The sequence below is a fragment of the Phaenicophaeus curvirostris genome, chromosome 29, assembly GCF_032191515.1.
Source record: "Phaenicophaeus curvirostris isolate KB17595 chromosome 29, BPBGC_Pcur_1.0, whole genome shotgun sequence".
Classification (NCBI taxonomy): domain Eukaryota; kingdom Metazoa; phylum Chordata; class Aves; order Cuculiformes; family Cuculidae; genus Phaenicophaeus; species Phaenicophaeus curvirostris.
The window spans coordinates 3667548-3686426 of record NC_091420.1 but is presented as its reverse complement, the minus strand read 5'-3'; the positions used below and the strand labels follow the sequence as shown (position 1 = coordinate 3686426).

Below are 18879 nucleotides of genomic sequence, written 5' to 3'. Positions count from 1 at the left end.
CTTGCTTGGACTGTAGACTTCTGCTTGTGTGAGAATCGTAGAATAGTTTGGGTTGGAAGACACCTTAAAGATCTAGTTCCAACCCCACTGTGGTAGGCAGGGATGTGTTCCACTAATTAGGCTGTCCAAGCCCCATCCAACCTGGCTTTAAACACCTCCAGGAATGGGTTGAACGCCTCCAGGGATGGGAGAACTCCACTTATGCCCCCCCCCTGCTTCATATCCACTACCAAATCCTTTTCTTGCAGAAAGAAAGACGTTCTCTGATCTTCTGCCTCTGTGCTGCAAGGTTTGGAGCAGGTTTTCTCTCACTGAAGGGCACGAGTACGATGTCAACAGAGTCCCAGGAACAAAGACTGAGATGTTTGGTCCATGCACTGTTCACAAAAAAACCAGCCTTCAGTGTTCAAAGCCTCCTCCCTCTTCCTCAACCAGCCCTTGTCCCTCCACCCTTCCTACCCTACACCTCTACACCCCCTTTTCCAGCTCAGATGCCCCCTCCTTGACTGGTTCTATCCACAGATGCCCTGAAGTCTCTCATCTTCCACATGCCGTGTAGCACACGGCACCTCCTGGATGGACCCATCTCTCCTCATACGAGGTTTTGCTGCTTTCTGGGACTAAGACAGGGACTGTAAATATGGATCTTTAGTGCTTCAAGAAAAGAGGCAGATCCCTCACTCTGTTCTCTCTTGCCAGGGCATAGGGAAAGAAGCACAGCCCACCGCAACCTACCAGTGTCGCTTGCTCCTTGAAGACCAAACCCACAGTCACGCGTCCTAAGCAAGCAGAAACCTTCTCAAAGCAGGTGTGGTGGTTTGAACCATGAAGATGAAGCCCAGAATCTCTGTGAGGGCTGCGTGCAGAGCAGCAGAGGGCTGGAGGGGCCAAATGTAACCGCAAGATCTGGTGTGGACCCAAGAACCGGAGACAAAGAACTTGGATCCGTCTGCTGACGTGAAGTCATCTTACCCGATTGCAAAGCCAGAGAGCTGGGAGAGCGTTTGACTGGCTGCTGCTGCTGCCGCAGTGATAAATTAGATCACTTTGAGAGCACTTTAGAGCTGGACGGAAAATTCAGTTGCTCTCCTGCCAATTTGTAAGTGGAATTAACGCTTGCTTTAGCTGCACTTTCCAGCTATGAGCAGGTGGCCCTTGTGCACCATCTCTAAGGGATTTTGCTCTCTGGGAACTGTGTGTATCTGAACCAGCAGAAAGGAGGCAGAGGAGAGACCTTGCTGTGTGCACCAAGTGGAACATCACAGGAACAGAAGCCTGTTCTGGCCTTGGGTCTGAAAAGCAAGGTTTGAGGCCACCTGTGAGGCAGTGTTTGTTATTTCCCCTAGGAGGTGCCAGGAAGGAGGTCCGGAAAGCTGAAGGGGAGATCAGGTGTTGGAAGAAGCAGCTTGTGCTCCCTCAGAAAAGAGGTAGGTTGAGTGTTCCCCATCACGGTGGGATTTTTAAACCCCGAGTTGATGCTTAATGGAACCTGATCAGTGTGCTGGAGCACCTCCCGTACGAGGACAGGCTGAGAGAGCTGGGGGTGTTCAGCCTGGAGGAGAGAAAGCTCCAATGAGACCTTAGAGTGACCTTCCAGAACCTGAAGGGGCTCCAAGAAAGCTGGGGAGGGGCTGTTCACAAAGGCTTGTGGGGATAGGATGAGGGGGAATGGGGATAAACTGGAGAGGGGCAGATTTAGACTGGATATAAGGAAGAATTTCTTCACTCTGAGAGTGGGGAGGCCCTGGAACAGGTTGTCCAAGGAAATGTGTGGCTGCTCCATCCCTGGAGGTGTCCAAGGCCAGGTTGGATGGGGCTTGGAGCCCCTGATGCAGTGGGAGGTGTCCCTGCCCATGGCAGAGAGGTTGGAACTGGATGATCTTTAAGGTCCCTTCCAACCCAACCCATTCTATGATTCTATGAAGCATTTTTCCCATTTGATATTTGAAGGCTCCTGTGCATGAGGCACCTGCTTGACTTCAGGCAGTCTAAAAAGCAACAATACATTTGATAATTAAATGTTTGCTGCCACCTAATTGTCCCTTATTACACACATTCTCTGAGTCGAAAGCTTGTCTACTGGCGCTCTCCCCAGAGCACTGAGCTTCAAAGAGAGCTGGAGCAGAGTTTCTTTTCTTAAAGCACAGTAGATACTTAAATCGGAGCTATCTCCAAAACTGTCAGGAAACAGATAAAGAAATCGAGAGACTAGCAAACCCAATGGGCTAATTATAAACAGCCAAATATAGAGGGAAAAAAAAACCACCCAAAAGCAGATTGCAGCAAGCTGATAAAGTGACAAACGCAATAACAGTGAAGGAGCTAGCACTTACCTACAAACACCAGAACACTCAGAGGAGGATGGTCTCTGCTCTAGTTATAATTTTTGTCTGCAGATCAGAACATCTGCAGATAGATTTATGCTGTTGGGACGATGCGGCTCTGTATCCAGAGGGTAGCTGTAGTCATCAGCTTGACTTCAGCCTAAAAACAGAGGAGATCTGGCCTCGTGAATGCATTTCCAACCCCCTCTGTGCCTCAGACTGGCTTTTAGCTGGATTCAAAAGCCCATCTCTGGGCTCCTCTCTATTTTGGTTGCTGTTCCCTCTAGGGCTGGATATAAACCACCCACCTTTGCTGCAGCTCAGCTCTGTATCTCACCAGCTCTAGGAAATCCCAAGAGGAATGCAGAGGACTGAATGAACTCTACGTTCTGGCAACGCTGCAGCCACCTGGTGGGTTCGTGCTTCTCAATCACGCGTCCTGAGCAAACGGTTGCATTTACACAAGCTTTCAGCAAGGGAAGCGGAGTTTTCTCAGCTATAAATACAAATACATTTAAGGCAGTTAAGATTTTTTTTTTTTTTTCATCACGAGCAGCCTGTGTATGTGTGCAAGCAAATCTATTTTCAGTTGCACCGACTAAGAAAGGTCTTGTAGTGCTTTTAGTTGAGCTTTCTGGCTTTTCTATTTTCTCCTTAGTGAAAACTAAAAAGCTTGCCTTAAGAAAATGAGGTTTATGCACAAATACAGGGTATGTGATCGAGGAAGCTCGTCTGAGCGGATCGTGGAGGGCAAACGAAGCCCTGGTTAAGGGGTCGATGTGGTGTCTGTGACTGTTCCTAGGACTCCACAGGAGGGATGTGAGCAGTCAGCAATCCTGGGACATGTTGCTTCAGAGAATGGGATACATCTGCTTGAATTTCAGCATCCAAACCTTGGAGATGAGTGTCTGAGCAGTGCAGGACAGCACAGACCAAGGGGAACCTCCTGAAGGTGAGTCAGCTCATGCTGGGACAGGCGTTGACTGCTGTGGGACTCACTCCTGTTTCTTGCTACTGGCTCTAAGGGGACCAAAAACTGACGAGCTCGTTGGAGACACCTACTTTGTGGTTGTCTAAATTTGGATAGATGACTTTCACCAATTGGCTTGACAACCCTAGTGATGAGGGAGCTTCTGCACCTCTGCAGGAGGGGTGGGAAGAAGTATTGAGGCTCTGAGATTGGATCTCTACAGAGTGGGAATTGCAACTGGGATGCAGTGGGATTAGCACATCTGCCTCAGAAATTAAACATGCCTGGGGCTGCTCTCAGGTGTGGATGTTAAACTGAAGTGCTGGGGGTTGTATCTATGCCATTCAACTCTCTTCAGAGCAGGATGTCCCCACTAGGAGCTTCTTGGGAAAAGTCCCCCCTTGGAAATTATCTGAGAGATAGCTGGCTTGTATGGCATGGCCAAAACCATCTGGAAACTGTTCAAATCATAGAATCACCAGGTTGGAAGAGACCCACCGGATCATCGAGTCCAGAACTCAGGATGACATGGTTCCTGTGCCAAGGAACACACTCCTTAATTTACTAGTGGAGATGGAAAAGGCTGCACTTCCAGACTGGTATTTGCTGTGGACTCTAGCACCCAAACCACAAGCATCGCTGCACAAGGTCCAACTTTGAGAAGAGCAGATTGACAGTTTGGGGCTCTGCTCCAAACATTTTAGGTTGCAAAAAGTCTTTCTTGTAGGAAGAGCTACAGAAATGGATCCTTGCTTCATTTTTTTTCCCCAGCAAACGGCAAAACCATCTTCAAATGAAGACCTCGGGCTCTTCTTCCTCCCTTCTTTCTCTTCCTTCCAAAGGAGCATTTTGCTGCCCTCTCCTGCCCAAAGGCAGGTAGAAAAAGCACTGGATGGTTTGTAAACAGGGCTTTCAGGTCCCTTGGTGAAAGGGAAAAATTAGAGCAAGGTTTGAGGGCTCCACTGGTCCCCAGGGCAGCCAGGAGAAGACCCAGGGCACTTCCACCTTTGCCTCGATATATCCCCTTTGTAGGCATCTCCAGCCTACTGGGAGTGGTGGCACAGCACGAAGCAGAACCTGGCAGTGACGACGTGTAGCTGGGCTGTGATTGCACCTACCCAACTTGCCTTTGGGTGGAAAACAATCCAGCTTCCTCTGGCTGTAGCGAATGATGCGATAAAGCTGTTCCCTAGATGCCTGCTGCTGTTGTGCTCTGAGAACGAGACGGAAGCATCGTATTGATTTGAGAAAAGGCCAGATAAGGGCTTTATCTGGGATGTCTCAGTCTGAGAAGTGGAATTGAAGCATGTTTCTGTCTGGACCATCCCACCTTGGTCTTCAGGGGCTGCCTGCCTAGATCCTCGACCAGCTTGCACACTTATCGGCCCTGCCTTGCTATCATGTTCCTTAGGTGACAATCTCCTCCAGCCACAAGAGGCAAAGAACGCAATCGCTTATCACTTCAACTGCTGCATCACACTCTGTTCAAGGGACTTTCCATTGCTTGGGTGATTCCAAAAGTAAGAGAGGCTGCAATGATGCATCTTGAGGGCTTCAACCTCAGCAAGCTTGCAGGTGACACCAAGCTGGGTGATACCATTGCTACTCTAGAAGGATGGGATGTCATCCAGAGGACAGGCTGGAGAAGTGGGGCTGGGAGAACCTCATGAGGTTCAACAAGGTCAAGATCCTACACCTGGGTTGGGGCAATCCCTGCTTTCAATCCAGGCTGGATCTTTGCTGGATGGTCTTTAAGGTCTCTTCCAATCCAACCAATGCTCCAGATGACATCTCAATATCAAGCTGTTATATGTTATTCTAGCCAAGGATACAGGGAACAAGCACTAGGTTTATTCTTTTAACGTGGCAGGAGCCTGTGTTGTATGTCTAGGCTCTGGGCAAGGTCTGCATGGTGTGAACCAGTTTCAGAGTTGATTGCTGCTGGCGATAGACACATTCATCCATCTCATCTGCTGCTCTCACTGCTGTGTGAGATTTCCTTTAGCTACGGACACAGTGGGGAAACACAGGAACCTGCTGGACTGGGCATCAGGGACTGAATTCAAGGGGCTTCTAGTGCCAAGGTGAAAACTGGCACATCTGACTCTCACTGACGTCCTGCTGCTGCCACATCTAGGCACACCAAAAACCTCTTAAGCCATTGACGTGGTGTGAATAACTGCAAATGCTTCATGGCACCGAGCCCGGGGATCTGCCTGGCCTGAAGCTGCAGCGTCCTGGTGCAGCATCATCCTCAGCCTGGAAGGGGCTGGGGTTACTGCTCAGCTCTTGATCCTGCGGTGCCTCCTCTTGCTCTCATCTCATCGTCTTTCACCATGCGGGTCACAGATGGTGCTGGGTGTCTCATTCTGCCTTTGGGTTTTCCTTCACAGCTGCTCCCTTGTTTACTAAGCAAAGTCTTTCAAAGCAGCAGCAGGACATGCTTTTGCCTTGATGCCATCATTAGGAGGTTGGCAAAGGTCCTTCATGCACTGTGAAGGAAAGAGGTGATGCTGGGCTTGGTCTTCTGAGTACATCTTGCACCCTGTTGGACAACTGCTCTGGTGTCACGACTCGCTCCCTTATGACATCAGGCTCCAGTTGTGCTCTGCATCCCAAAAATCTTCCTGTCCAGATGCTGGAGCTCCCAAACTCCAGGTTATTGCATCCACACCCTAAGAGTCGTGTGATAATGCTGCCTGTGTTTGCAGCCACCCCTGCTGCTCGTGTGCTGTTCAGTGGTTTTCCTGACATTCTCCCCATTCCTTTGTTTCTGTTTTTGTCTGAGCTTTTGTATGTGAATGTTTGAGCTTGTTTATGTTTCAACTGAAAAACTCTACAAGCTCCAGCAAAAATGCTAATAAGAAGCATTAGCTGCAGCTAATTGAACTGCTTCTATGAACCTCCATAATTATGTCCTGGTACAGCACCTACCACGCAAAAGGCTGTCTAAGAAAGGCAGAATGGATGCCAGAGATAATCAGATACAAGATCTGGGAAAAGCATTTAATTTTCTTATCCAAATTAAGATTTTTTTTTTTTTTCGGATTGATTACCTCCCTAAATGTTTGCTGTTGAGAGCAAACTAAGCTGGTGCCGGTGGGGACTGCAAAGGGAATGACGGGTGCTCAATTATTTACAGACTTGCTTGGCTAGCTGAGTGTGCGCCAGGAATGCAAAGAGAGCCGTCGCTGGGAATCTCATTGGAGATATTTCATTGGGAGTAAAAAAGCAAGCAATGACAAGGGGGGGAACGTTCTCCCCAGTCAAAAATGCTGAAACTTGCCCAGTGATAAATTGAGCTGTCACCAGGGTTTGATTATCACATCCAGAGCAAGCCTTCCCCCAATCTTTCCCCAAACTCCTCGTGTTTGCGGACAAGCAACGTATATTGGGTTGGCACAGACCTTCGAGGTCGGCTGGTGCAATTGCTTGCGGTGCCTTTAGAAACCACCATTAATAAATGCACTAGCTTTGTCCTGACCCACCTTGTACATCGTTTATTGGTGCAGTCCTTGGTTGGGTTGGATGTACTGCACGCCGAGCACATGTGGCTGACTCCTGGCTGAACGGTCAACGTCTTGCTTGTCCTGGTCTTTCATGGATCTCTATAACTCATAGAGACAGCTCATAACAATTAAAACTGGATTTATAGGCTCTACAGAGGTGATGCAAATTGTCACAATGATTTTATGCGGGGTCCAGGAGAGCTGCAGTCACAAATCAGACGATAGGCTTGCAAATGAAGCAGAATTCATGTATTCTTCAAAATGGGAGGAGGACAATTAGAATCATAGAATAACCAGGTTGGAAGAGACCCACCGGATCATCGAGTCCAACCATTCCTATCAAACACTAAACCACGTCCCTCAGCACCTCATCCACACTCAAGGCCAGGTTGGATGGAGCCTTGGGCAGCCTGACCTATTGTGATGTGTCCCTGCCCGTGGCAGGGGGGTTGGAACTACATGATCTTTAGGGTCACCTCCAACCCAAACCAGGATACCCTAAACAGCGGATGGAGTAGCTGGATCTGATGATGTCTTCCTGCTTGAGCTCCCATGGACAGGTAGGTTAGCGGGAGGATCAACACCCCTCTACCTCTTCACTGCATCTTGCTGTAGGAGAACTTTGCAGCAACTGTCTCCATGGGTCTTGTGAAAATCTTGTTTTGTTTTCCCCTTGGAGACTTTTAGCCACTCTCCTACAGGCTCCCACCTGCTCCTTTGCTACCAAGAGGAAATGTGGAGTAACAGTGGCACCAAGTGGGCTTCTTTGGGAACAGAACAACCAAAGCAGAGCAGGAGGGGATGTTAAAGAGGGAATAAATGTGACTAAGACTTGCCAGCTTTAGCTTTTTATGATCAGGGCATCCCACAATATGATGTAGTATGGGCTGAAGTCCAGACCTGAACAGGAGCCTGGGGTCTGCATCTCCAGAGACTCTTCTTCCAGCATAGCTCAGGTGGAGCAGGAAAGGTAAAGGGAACATAAAAGAGCAGTTCAGCATCTTCTACAGAGATCCTTCCCTCTAGCAACAGAAAAGTCAAGGCTTCAGTAAAAAGGGGGGTTGGAACTGGATGATCTTCAAGGTCCCTTCCAACCCAAACTAGCCTATAATTTAAATTTCAGCTAACCTTCTCAAGTGAGGGAGGGGAGGGGAGGGCAGGACTCCCAGAATCCCAAGTGTGGAGGCAGAGAGACTGTTTGCAAGGAGATTTGAAAGAGCTGTGAAGATGAGATGGGGCCACTTGGTCCTTTTTGCCAAGCTCAAGCTCAGTGACTCCAGGCACCAGCTACAAACGGGGTGTACAGAGACACTTTGGTCCTGCTTCCTGACCAAACCTCCTTCCCTTTGCGTTAGAAACCTCTTAATTCGTATTCTTTAATTCCTCCATCAAATGAACCATAAATTAAAGCCCATCCCAGCTCGTGGCTGATGAATTTGCGGCCGCGTGGCGCATCCCGCTTCCATCGGGCAGGACGAGGAAGGACTTTTCCCCTGGTATTTTGCTCTCTTCGTCTTCCTGGGGAATGAAAAAAACCGTCTGAAAACCTCGCCGAACCGGTCTGGGGAGCGAATTGGCCCCGGCGGGCGCCCCCATCCCCGCCTCCATCCCTATGGAAACTCCGGGCGGAAAGGGCAGTCCGAGACGGGACAAAGGGAGAAGGGGGAGCGCCGGAAAAGAGGGAGGGAGAGGCTGAGGAGAACCCGGGGAGCAGCGCTGGGAAAGTTGGAGCCCCCCGGAGGGGCCCCGAGAGCCCGGAGCGCAGCGAGGATGCGTGGGAAAAACGGGGAGCGCCCGGCAGGGACCGGCAGGAGCAGCCGACAAGGGCTTCGTTCCTTCCTTCCGAAGGGGTTGGAAGGAAAAGAGAGCTGGGAGCCACCCTGAGAGCCGCAGAGGCCCCGCAGGGGTGAAGGAGTCGGGCGGTGAGATGCGTAAGTGAACCTAGTGGCTTTCTGGGATGGGGTAAGCGCAGCGATGGGCTCTATCGGGACTTAGAATCATAGAAGAGTTTGGGTTGGACCTTAAAGAACATCCAGTTCCAACCCCTTGCCATGGCCTTTACTTCTGTAAAACCTTTGACGCAGTCTCCCACAACATCCATCTCTCTAAATTGGAGAGATAGGGATTTGGAGAGATAGAGATTTCATGAGGGGACTGTTGGGTGGATTAGAAATTGGTTGAATGGTCGTATTCAGAGAGTAGTGGTCCATGGTCAAAGTCCAGATGGAGATTGGTGGCAAGCGGTGTCCCTCAGGGGTCCATACTGGGACCAGTGCTGATTAATATCTTCATCAATGATCTAGACAGTGAGATTGAGGGCACCCTCAGCCAGTTTGCAGGTGACACCGAGCTGAGGGTGCAGTTGCCACACCAGAAGGACAGGATGGGATCCAGAGGGACGTGGACAGGCCGGAGAAGTGGGGCTGGGAGAACCTCATGAGGTTCAACAAGGCCAAGGACAAGGTCCTACACCTGGGTCGGGACAATCCCCACTTTCTATCCAGGCTGTGGGATGGAGAGCAGCCCCGAGGAGAAGGACTTGGGGGGCTGGTTGATGAGAAGCTCGACCTGAGCCAGCAACGTGCGCTCACAGCCCAGAAACCACCCGTGTCCTGGGCTGCATCAAGAGAAGCGTGAACAGCAGGGAGGGAGGGGATTGTCCCCTCTGCTCCTCTGTGGTGAGACCTCATCTGGAGGATTGTGTCCAGTTCTGGAATCCTCAGCAGGAGAAGGAGATGGAGCTGTTGGAGTGGGGCCAGAGGAGGCTACAAGGATGATGTGAGGGCTGGAGAACCTCCTGTGTGAGGACAGGCTGAGAGAGTTGGGGTTGTTCAGCCTGGAGAAGAGAAGGCTCCAAGGAGATCTTACAGCGACCTTCCAGTACCTGAAGGGGCTCAGTGGATAGAGAAGGATATTTCTTGTTTGATGTCATGTTGTCTTGTTTCCCATGGAAGATGCACATAGCAAAACGTTAAACCCTTGATTGGCAGCTTGCTTAAGATAAAAACGATAGCTGGTTTTTCTTTTCTTTCTCTTCTCAAACCACAGGTTTCTGCATTTTTCATCATGACAAACAGCGCTGGCAATGATGAAGAAAGCTTTCTGTGTTGTAAGCTAAATCCTCTTTCATCTTTATCTCTCTCGGCTCCTGCGATGAGGATGCTGTGACGATGTGGAGGGAGATGCAGCGATTGACTCTACTCCAGGATTTAGCTCTGCCCTCAGTCGAGCTAGAGATGCTGCAGAGAGGTTGCCAGCGACACAGATTCAAGCCTGCATCCAGGTTTTTGCTGCATCCCTGCTGCTGCGCCAGATATAGATCATACCCAGAATTATTCCCTGTCCCTGTGGAAGGAGGCGATGCCTCGAGATGTTGATTTGCAAGGGAGATTGATGTAGGCGCCGCGTTTTTGCGCTGCCTTAGTGCCATGCGGTGAGTGTGGGGTGTGGAGGCTCTTCCAGTGATGTGGGAGGTGCGGGATTTTTCAGTTCTGGAGCTGATGCTGCGCTCATGGTGAGGTCTCTGTGGCGCAATGGACGAGCGCGCTGGACTTCTAATCCAGAGGTTCCGGGTTCGAGTCCCGGCAGAGATGATCTCCAGGCAGGTGTCTCTTTTATTTTAACGTATATTCCTTCCTAGGTCCCAATCCGTTACATTTAAAACACCCCCGATGGCTTCAGATGGGAAGATAATGATTTTGTGACACCCTCTTTACAGCTGATGCACCAAACACTCTTGTGTTCCCATCTCTCTTTCATCATATTCCCCTTTCCTCATTCCTTTTGGTATCTCCTGAATAACTAGGTGTTTTAACCCTACTTGCTCCCCCAATGCTGCTTATGGGTCCCATCTTTGATACCTTTTAAAGCGAAGGACTGTGTTTTCCAGTAGAGATCAGGTGGTTAAGCAGTGGTTTAGAGCCTTCTGTTGATAATTCCTGTGATGAATTTGTGTCCAGTTCTGGAATCGTCAACAGGAGAAGGAGATGGAGCTGTTGGAACGGGTCCAGAGGAGGCTACAAGGATGATGCGAGGGCTGGAGAACCTCCTGTGTGAGGACAGGTGAGAGAGTTGGGGTTGTCCAGCCTGGAGATAAGAAGGCTCTGAGGAGACCTTAGAACGACCTTCCAGTACCTGAAGGGGCTCCAGGAAAGCTGGGGAGAGGCTGTTCACAAAGGCTTGGAGTGATAGGATGAGGGCCAATGGGGATAAACTGGAGAGGGACAGGTTAAGACTGGATGTAAGGAAGAATTTCCTCACAGTGAGGGTGATGAGGCACTGGAAGAGGTAGCCCAAGGCTTGGAACTGGATGATCTTTGAGGTACCTTCCAACCCAAACTATTCTATGAACCATCCTTCCAGCTTGTACCCATTGTTGGACTCGATGATCCGATGGGTCTTTTCCAACCTGGTGATTCTATGAAACTCACCTGAGAACTGAAGTTGAACTTGCTCAAACGATCTGTCATTCAAAGTGTTGGTGTGAATCGTGCCCGTGAACTCCAAAGCTCACACGTGTTCCCAGTAGCACCGTCTTGTCTGTAGAAACATTTTTCATGCCACGGTCCTGAAGAATTGTTCCTCTTGCTGCTCCTTTTGGCAACAATTGCTAGAAATAAAGTACATTTTAACAGTAAGAGGGTGTCTGGGCTGCTTTTATGTGTTGAACTTTCACAGGAACACGATTGAGAACATCTTAGCATAAAGCATTTGTATTTGGTAAGATTTGGTTTGGTTTTATTTCTCTTTTGAATTCAGAATAAATAATTAAATAAACTCTATTCTCTGGATTTTAATGAAACTTGGCCCAGTGATGCTGCTTTCCATCTTCTAAGTCCTAACATTCCTTGTGATTTCCTTTCGTGGGGACAGGTGAAAACTTTTGCCATTCATTTGAAGGAGATTCTCATCTCGGCTTTATTTGGGTTCTCTGCAGGGTCCTAGAGGGGTCTTGGGGGTCCTGGGGGTCTGGAGGAGTCCTTGGGGTCCGTAAAGGCATCCTGAGAGCTCTGCAGGTGTCATTATGGTCCCCTAAGTGGTCCTGGGGTTCCCCAAAAGGGTCCTGGGGGCTCCGGAGGTGTCATCATGGACCCAATATGGTCCTGAGGGCTCTGCAGGTGTCGTCATGGTATGCAAAGTGGTCCTAGGGGTCCCCAAAGAGGTCCTAGGGGTTCTGGAGGTGTCATCAGGGTCCCCAATATGGTCCTGAGAGCTCTGCAGGTGTCATTAGGGTCCCCAAGGAGGTTCTGAGGGTCTCCAAAGGGGTTCTGGGTGCTCTGCAGGTGCTGTCAGAGTACCTAAATGGGGCCTGAGTTTCACCAAAGAGGTCCTGGGGATTTGGCAGCTGTCATCAGGGTCCCCAAAGGGGTCCTGGGGGTCCCCAGAAGGGTCCTGGGGGTCCTACAGGCGTTGTCAGGGTCCCCAAAGTGTTAATGGGGGTCCCCAGATCAGTCCTGGGGGCTCTGCAGGTTTCATCAGGGTCTCCGTAAGGGTCCTAGAGGCTCTGGAGGTGCCGTAAGAGTCTCTAAAGGAGTTCTAGGTGTCCCCATAGAGGTCCTTGGGGAAGATAGAGGACCCTGTGAGAAAATAGAGGGTCCTAGAGGAACTTAAAGGGGTTCTTGGTATCTCTAAAGTAGTCCTGGGTCTCCCTAAGTGTGTCCTCCACCTCTTTGGCCTTTGGGGGGCCCTGGGGGAGCCCTGTTGGCTTTGGGGAGGGGTCCAGGGTGAGACCTGCTGCTCAGGGGAGCCCAGGGGGTGGTAGCACTGAGCTGGAGACTAGTCCTAGAGGAGTCCTGGGGGTCCTAGAGCTGGCCTGGGGACCCCTACAGGGACCTGGGGATCCCTAAAGGCATCTGGAGGGCTTCTAGACGGGTTCTGGGGGCTTCTAGATGGGTCCTGGGGACTCTATGTGGTTCCGGTGTGTCCTAGAGCTGTCCTGGGGATCCCTAGAAGGGTCTGGGGGTCCCTAAAGGCATCTGGAGGACTTCTAGATGGGTCCTGGGGACTCTACGTGGTTCCGAGGGGTCCTAGAGCTGTCCTGGGGACCCCTAGAGGGGTCTGTAGGTCCCTAGAGGCATCTGGAGGGCTTCTAGAGGGGTCCTGGGGGCTTCTAGAGGTGTCCTGGGGCCTCTATGTGGTTCCTGGGGGTCCAAAAAGGGTTCCCGAGGGTCTGAAAACGGGTCTTGGGGTTCCAGAAAGGGGACTTGAAGGTCTCTAGAGTTCTCCTGGGGGTTCCCTACAGGAGTTTTGGGGGATTAAGAGCCCCTTATGGTTGTGAACTGTGTAGTTTGGTTAAGTGTAGAGAGCAACAGTTTTGGAGCTGGTCTGTGTAGCAGAGAACAAGCTTTGAGGCTGAATTTGGGGTGGTTGCATCTCCAAGCTTCTCTTGTTTGTTTCATAAACTGGTCACCAGGCTGCGCTGCTGGTCTTCGAGAGGTAGAATAGCTCTGGACTGTCGTGCATGGGTTGTGGAAAGCTTTGTGCTGAAGAAAACTTGATTTTTTGGGAGAAACAAAGCATGAAACGCAGCAGCAAAATGTGATCTTGTAATACAAAAGGAAAGCGGAGCGTGCAACCTTAAGAAAAATGTAATTGCAAGGTTTCGGCAGGTTTTACTCCTAAAAACTAAAGATTGCTCCATATTTTTAGTCACAAACAGGTTCAGCTCCCCTGCAACTGCCACCCCTTCTTAAAGCAGGGGAAACCTCAGTGGCTTCTCATGTCTGTGCTCTTTGTCATGAAAATAAACTTGCTAAGCCTTCTCAAGATTATTTAGTGTGCTGGTTATAAAGTGGTTGAGTTGATCCTATATACCTGGTTTGAGAAACCAAGGGAAATGGATGAAGCTCTGAGCCTCCAATTACTTTTCTTCACTTTCCTGGTCAGCCTGGTGGGGAGGGCACCTTTTTGAGCACAAAGTCCTTATTAGCCACAGCCAAGAGGTAATTGATGCAATTATTTCGAAGGCTCCTGCCTCACCTGCTGCAGTGAGTGCACTAAACCAGGCATTTTCTGAGTTTTAAACTTTGTAAAGTGAGTTTATTTGTGGTGTTTAACTGGGGGTGGATTTGGTTCTTGGTGTCAATCTGCTTTTCGAATAGTGTGATCAAATGGTGTATTAGCTCCCTGCTCTTGTGCTGAGCTTTATTTTGCTCATTTATGGTTTCATACAACTTTCTTGCATATCCTTACAGATAGAGAACTATTTCTTTTGGAAACTCTTAACATCTTGGCTAAACATGGAATAAATACGTGCTCTGTCAGCACTTTCTGAGCGCTTTGAAGGTGTTGATGCTTTGTTTGCATCTCAGGTGTCTTTTCTGCGTTCTCCTGATGGACAGAAAGACAGCAGGAATTATGTTTGTTTTGTACCTTTAGTTTTAAGGTGCTGATGTTTGATTCTCAAGCTTCTGTCAACCAGTAATTTGAGCTGCCACACGTGCTGTTTTGCTGCGTTGCTTCCTCCTGGATGTACTCCTGTGTTCTGCCTGTGGTTCACCAGTTGACTCATCACTTTTATTTCCTTGTCATCTCTGGTAGCGCTTGAGCTGGCAGTTGTAATACTCTCGTTAACAAAAATAATCCCTGTGACAAAGCCAGTTGTGTAGAACATTAACGAGCTTTTGCAGTGTGCTTTGAAAATGCTTTCAGAAAGCACCGGCGTGTCTACCGTGAGTGTCCTCAGCCTCTGTGTTTGGATAAATGGACCCTCCAGTGACACTAACCTCGGGAAGTCTTCAGCAGAGGAGGAAGAAAATCCCAGCAGTGTGGATTCCTCTGGCTTTGGATTGAAGATCTTGACTTTTCAGGACAGAATTAAGAATACATTTCTAAAATAGGACTTAATGTTTAGCTTGATTGCTGGTGGGTGGACTTGAAAATAGTAATTAGGTATTTAATTCCCGTGTTTCTGGGGAATTACTTTAGGGATAAGTTGCTACCCAATCTAAGCTGAGATAAAGACGTATGTTGCAACTCACATGGTTATCCTCAATTATAGAAAAGGCAGAGCCAGTTTTCCAAAGGAATTATGAGCACCTTATGTCATCCTCAAACAGCATGATGCTATGGAGATAAATCTCTGTATGCAATTAGAGTAGGGAAGCATCCAAACCGTGTCCCATTGTTGTGGAAATCTAGATTCAGAATCATAGAATGGTTTGGGTTGGAAGGGACCTCAAAGCCCACCCAGTTCCACCCCTGCCATGGGCAGAGACACCTCCCTCTGCATCAGGGGGCTCAAAGCCTCATCCAAACTGGTCAAACATTGATAGTGGTTTCTACTCCACAGCAGCACATGGTGCAGTGGGGTCTAGTCCTGCCTTTTAAAGTCATTTTTCTGCCAATTTGATGATATATATGAAGTATTCCCTGAGTTTCCTTGCAAATGGGAAACTTTGTTCTGCCGCGTTACTGCATCCACCTCTAATTCCACCAAAGGAAGACTTTGCCTCACAAGAACGTGCTTAAAGGAAGGCAGGGGGCTTTGAGGTTTAAGGTTTACTATAACAGAACAGCCCAAACAAGTAATCTCTATTACTACAAAAATAGTAAATAGTTAAGGCTCGGGTGGACGAGGTGCTGAGGGACATGGTTTAGTGTTTAATAGGAATGGTTGAACTCCATGATCTGGTGGGTCTCTTCCAACCTGGTTATTCTATGAGTCTATGAAAATATCTTCGGGTTTGGGTAAAATGTAGTGTAAATCACAGTGGATAAGTTGGTACCTTTGGTGTCTTGGCAGGAGTGTCTATATGGCATAAGACGTTGCCATCCTCAGCATTTAGACCGGGTTGGATGGTGAAGCTTTGAACAACCTGATCCAGTGGGAGGTGTCCCCGCCTGTGGCAGAGGGGTTGGAACTGGATGGGCTTTGAGGTCCCTTCCAACCCAAATAATTCTATCATCTGTTGCTGACTCGGCTGCTGAGTGTCAGAAAGACGCCTCCTCCTGCTGCTGTTTAAGGTGGGTGATAACCCTGCCCCGGCACCTGCCTTTCATCAGCAATTTGGATTCCAAACTGCGTCTTCCGCTCGTTGTTCTTTGCGACGTGTGTTATTATTATAATGACTTTAGGTGCCCTTCTAAGTGAAGAAGTGACTCGCTGGAAGAAAAAGATGCCTGACAAGGTCATGCATGAGCCACACCCCATTTATTCTGTTCATATGCCACATGGTCTTATCCTTTTTGCCTATTTTTATTGTTAAGGCTTTGAAGTTTACAGAGGTGCATGCTTGGTGTCTGATTGGAAGAGCTACGCTGACTTATTTGGAGAGATTCTATACAATTCAGGATTTTTGCAGCGTTCCAGAGCTTTGACCAAACCTTGTAGTAGCTCAGTTTCATCACGGAGCTGTCAACCTGACTGCCCTGAGGCCAAGAACACAGCTTATCCTTCACTTCTGCAACTCTTCCTGGACTGAGTCAAGAACAATTTCTTCTGAGCGAAGGGCTGTTTGACACCTGTCCAGGAGCAAGTCCCTTCATGGAGGAAATCAAGCATGAACCACATAAGCATTTTGTCTATCTCCCACCTCTATATCCCCTCTATATAAAGTTTTGAAATAGCAGGGACTGGGAAACAGCAAAGCTTGGATCATACGAGGTAGAAGAACGAACTAATTACAAAGAGTGGTTCATTTAAACCAATTGATATTCATTAACAATCTTAAATCTTGGAAGAAATGTGTTTAGTAATCGATTAGAACAGCAGACACTGAGGTGATTCATGCTTTGGGAGGTTTAAAGGTGAGTATAAAAGCACTTGACATCAGATCTCGTATCATCATTTCTCTTATTTCTCTTGTGAAGTAGGTAAGTGCCATCAGAATTCCTCTTTCTAATAAAGCCTTTGTAGTTTTAAGTCCGAGTCAATCCCGCGCAAATATTCTTTAATATCAGGCTGAAGGTTTCTTGGTGTAAGTTAATAAATCTGTGACAAGTTATTTGCTTTGGTAAACGCAGACCTGGATGATGAGCTCAAATGAATTTCTCATGAAAACTGATTTCTAGATCTTGTTTAATACAAGATTTACTGGTGATGTCTTAAGAACTGAGGTGTGAAACCTCAGCCTTTCTCCCTAGCCTCTTGGTAGTGTTTTGTCGTGAAACCTTGATGAATTTGTGCCTTATTTTTATGCTGTTCCCTTGCACTTCAGATTAACCGACCCTGAAAAATGGTGCAAACCCTAGACCCGTGCGGCGACGGCAGCGCCGCCTCGTGCGGGGTGGCTGTGCCGCAGCCCTTTGCCGACAGCTGCAATGAGCCCTGTGTTCGGCAGTGCCCCGACTCCCAGGTGGTGATCTACCCTCCGCCGGTGGTTGTGACCTTCCCAGGACCGATCCTCAGCACCTTCCCCCAGCAGAGCGTCGTGGGATCTGCGGGAGCCCCTGAAGTTGGAACGGGCTTTAGCGGTGCCCGTGCTCCTGGGGCCTCCCATGTTTATGGTGGTGCCGGGTGGGGGTTTGGATACCCTACTGGAAGTTGTGGACCATGCTAAACCTCGTGAGAGTTCCTGCTTGAAAGAGCAATAGCCTCTTTCCAGGGTATGACAAGCAGGATGTAGATATGTGGCTGAGCTTTTAGGGTTGTGGTTAAATCTATGCGTAGATGCTCAAATCATCTGAAAAATTCATTTATACCCTACTCACAATTTCTGGTGCCTTCCTATCCTTCCAAGTGCTCTGTTCTCAATGCTATGGACTATATTGCTGATTCCCTGGGGGCTTGTAGGTGTCATTATGGTAATGCAATTCTATGAAATCTATCTCAGATCTCTTTGGAGGTTCTTTCTATGGATAGGGATGTATAAAAAGGGTCATGGAGCCAACTAGTCTCTGCTCTGCTGCTGTGCCCTGTGTGCCTTGCTGTGATCTGGGCTGGGTATCAGCACCGAGCTGCAACAGGGAAGCAACATCAGTTATTACATGAATCATCTTGCCTCAAATCACAGGTTGCGGGCGATTTGTAATCAGTACTATGTAATTCTGCCTCTATGAACTACTTGTTTCTTATTAAATATGACCTTGCACCGTGTTATTGGCCTCTATGTGTGTGATCCTGTCTGTGTGGGTTCCCTTCTGCATCTCCTGATCCAGATGCCTTTGTCCTGCTGTGCCAAGCTGATCCCATCACTCTGCTTCAGGACAATGATAATCTTGAGAGATTTGGCAGCGGTTTGTGTGTTCACCTCCTTTCCACAGCAACCTCTTTGCTGTCTCTAATGAAACTGCTGCTCTTAATCGCGGCAGCCCCATCCCTGGAGGTGTTCAAGGCCAGGTTGGATGGGGCTTTGAGCAGCTTGATCTAGTAGGAGATGTCCCTGCCCATGGCAGGGGGGTTGGAGCTGGATGGAATTTGAGGTCCTTTCCAACCAAAACCGTTCTATGATTCTATGATCTTGGCTTTCATGGTTTCTATTCCTGCTTATCTTTGAGAGCTCTTTCCTCAATATTGGCTCTTTCAACACTGTGTGTGTTACCTAGTGTCCTAAGCTTCTGCATCTTGGCAGGGATAAAGTTGATCAGAGCAGAGGTGCGTGGAGAACCTGTGTTACTGACAAGAATATGAAGCCAAGTGTTGAGTAACAGCAGCTATTTTTGAGTGTAAATGTAAAATTTCTGGCTTTACTGCTCTGTTTGCAACGTGAAAATGGATGATGATGTTCACGGTATTTTGAATTTCCTCAGGTACATATGGGCAATAAACACTGCACAAACTTTCCCTACTGTTGTATGTTTGGAATGTGATGTCATGTATCGATGCTTAGGTACAGAAACAGCATAATTCAATATCTGGCACAGGAACGCTGGCTTATCCCATAATAGTCACTCTTCAGAGAATTATTATCCTTATGTGTGGGGAGAACAAAGTGTTGTTCTCGTGTTTAATTAACTGTTGGTGAGCCTTAGATGAGGTGATGAAACCAGATTCTCGCCAACCACATAAACCCTTTCCCTACAAAAGAGAAATTTCCCCAGACCTCAAAAGCCAGATGAAGGAATCTTTATTGTTATGCTAATGGTGTAGTTGGAAATGAACCGAAAGACGTTTATTATTGAGGCCTCTCCAGTTGTA

The 18879-nt window shown here is 48.4% G+C and overlaps 1 protein-coding gene, 1 long non-coding RNA gene and 1 other non-coding gene across 3 annotated transcripts; all 3 read left to right on the top strand.

Annotated features, from left to right (window-relative positions):
- The first annotated feature begins 1964 nt into the window (after positions 1-1964).
- Positions 1965-7802, top strand: LOC138732339 (uncharacterized). Its single transcript, XR_011339267.1, has 3 exons — positions 1965-2735; positions 3209-3280; positions 7483-7802. It is a non-coding gene; the product is annotated as an uncharacterized lncRNA (long non-coding RNA).
- A 2520-nt stretch (positions 7803-10322) lies between these two features.
- On the top strand, positions 10323-10396 carry TRNAR-UCU (transfer RNA arginine (anticodon UCU)). Its single transcript has one exon. It is a non-coding gene; the product is annotated as a tRNA-Arg (tRNA).
- Positions 10397-16964: 6568 nt separating this feature from the next.
- On the top strand, positions 16965-17462 carry LOC138732328 (claw keratin-like). Its single transcript, XM_069878909.1, has one exon. The coding sequence runs from the start codon at positions 16979-16981 to the stop codon at positions 17300-17302; it is 324 nt and encodes a 107-aa protein (XP_069735010.1). The 5' UTR covers positions 16965-16978; the 3' UTR covers positions 17303-17462.
- The last annotated feature ends 1417 nt before the right edge of the window (positions 17463-18879 follow it).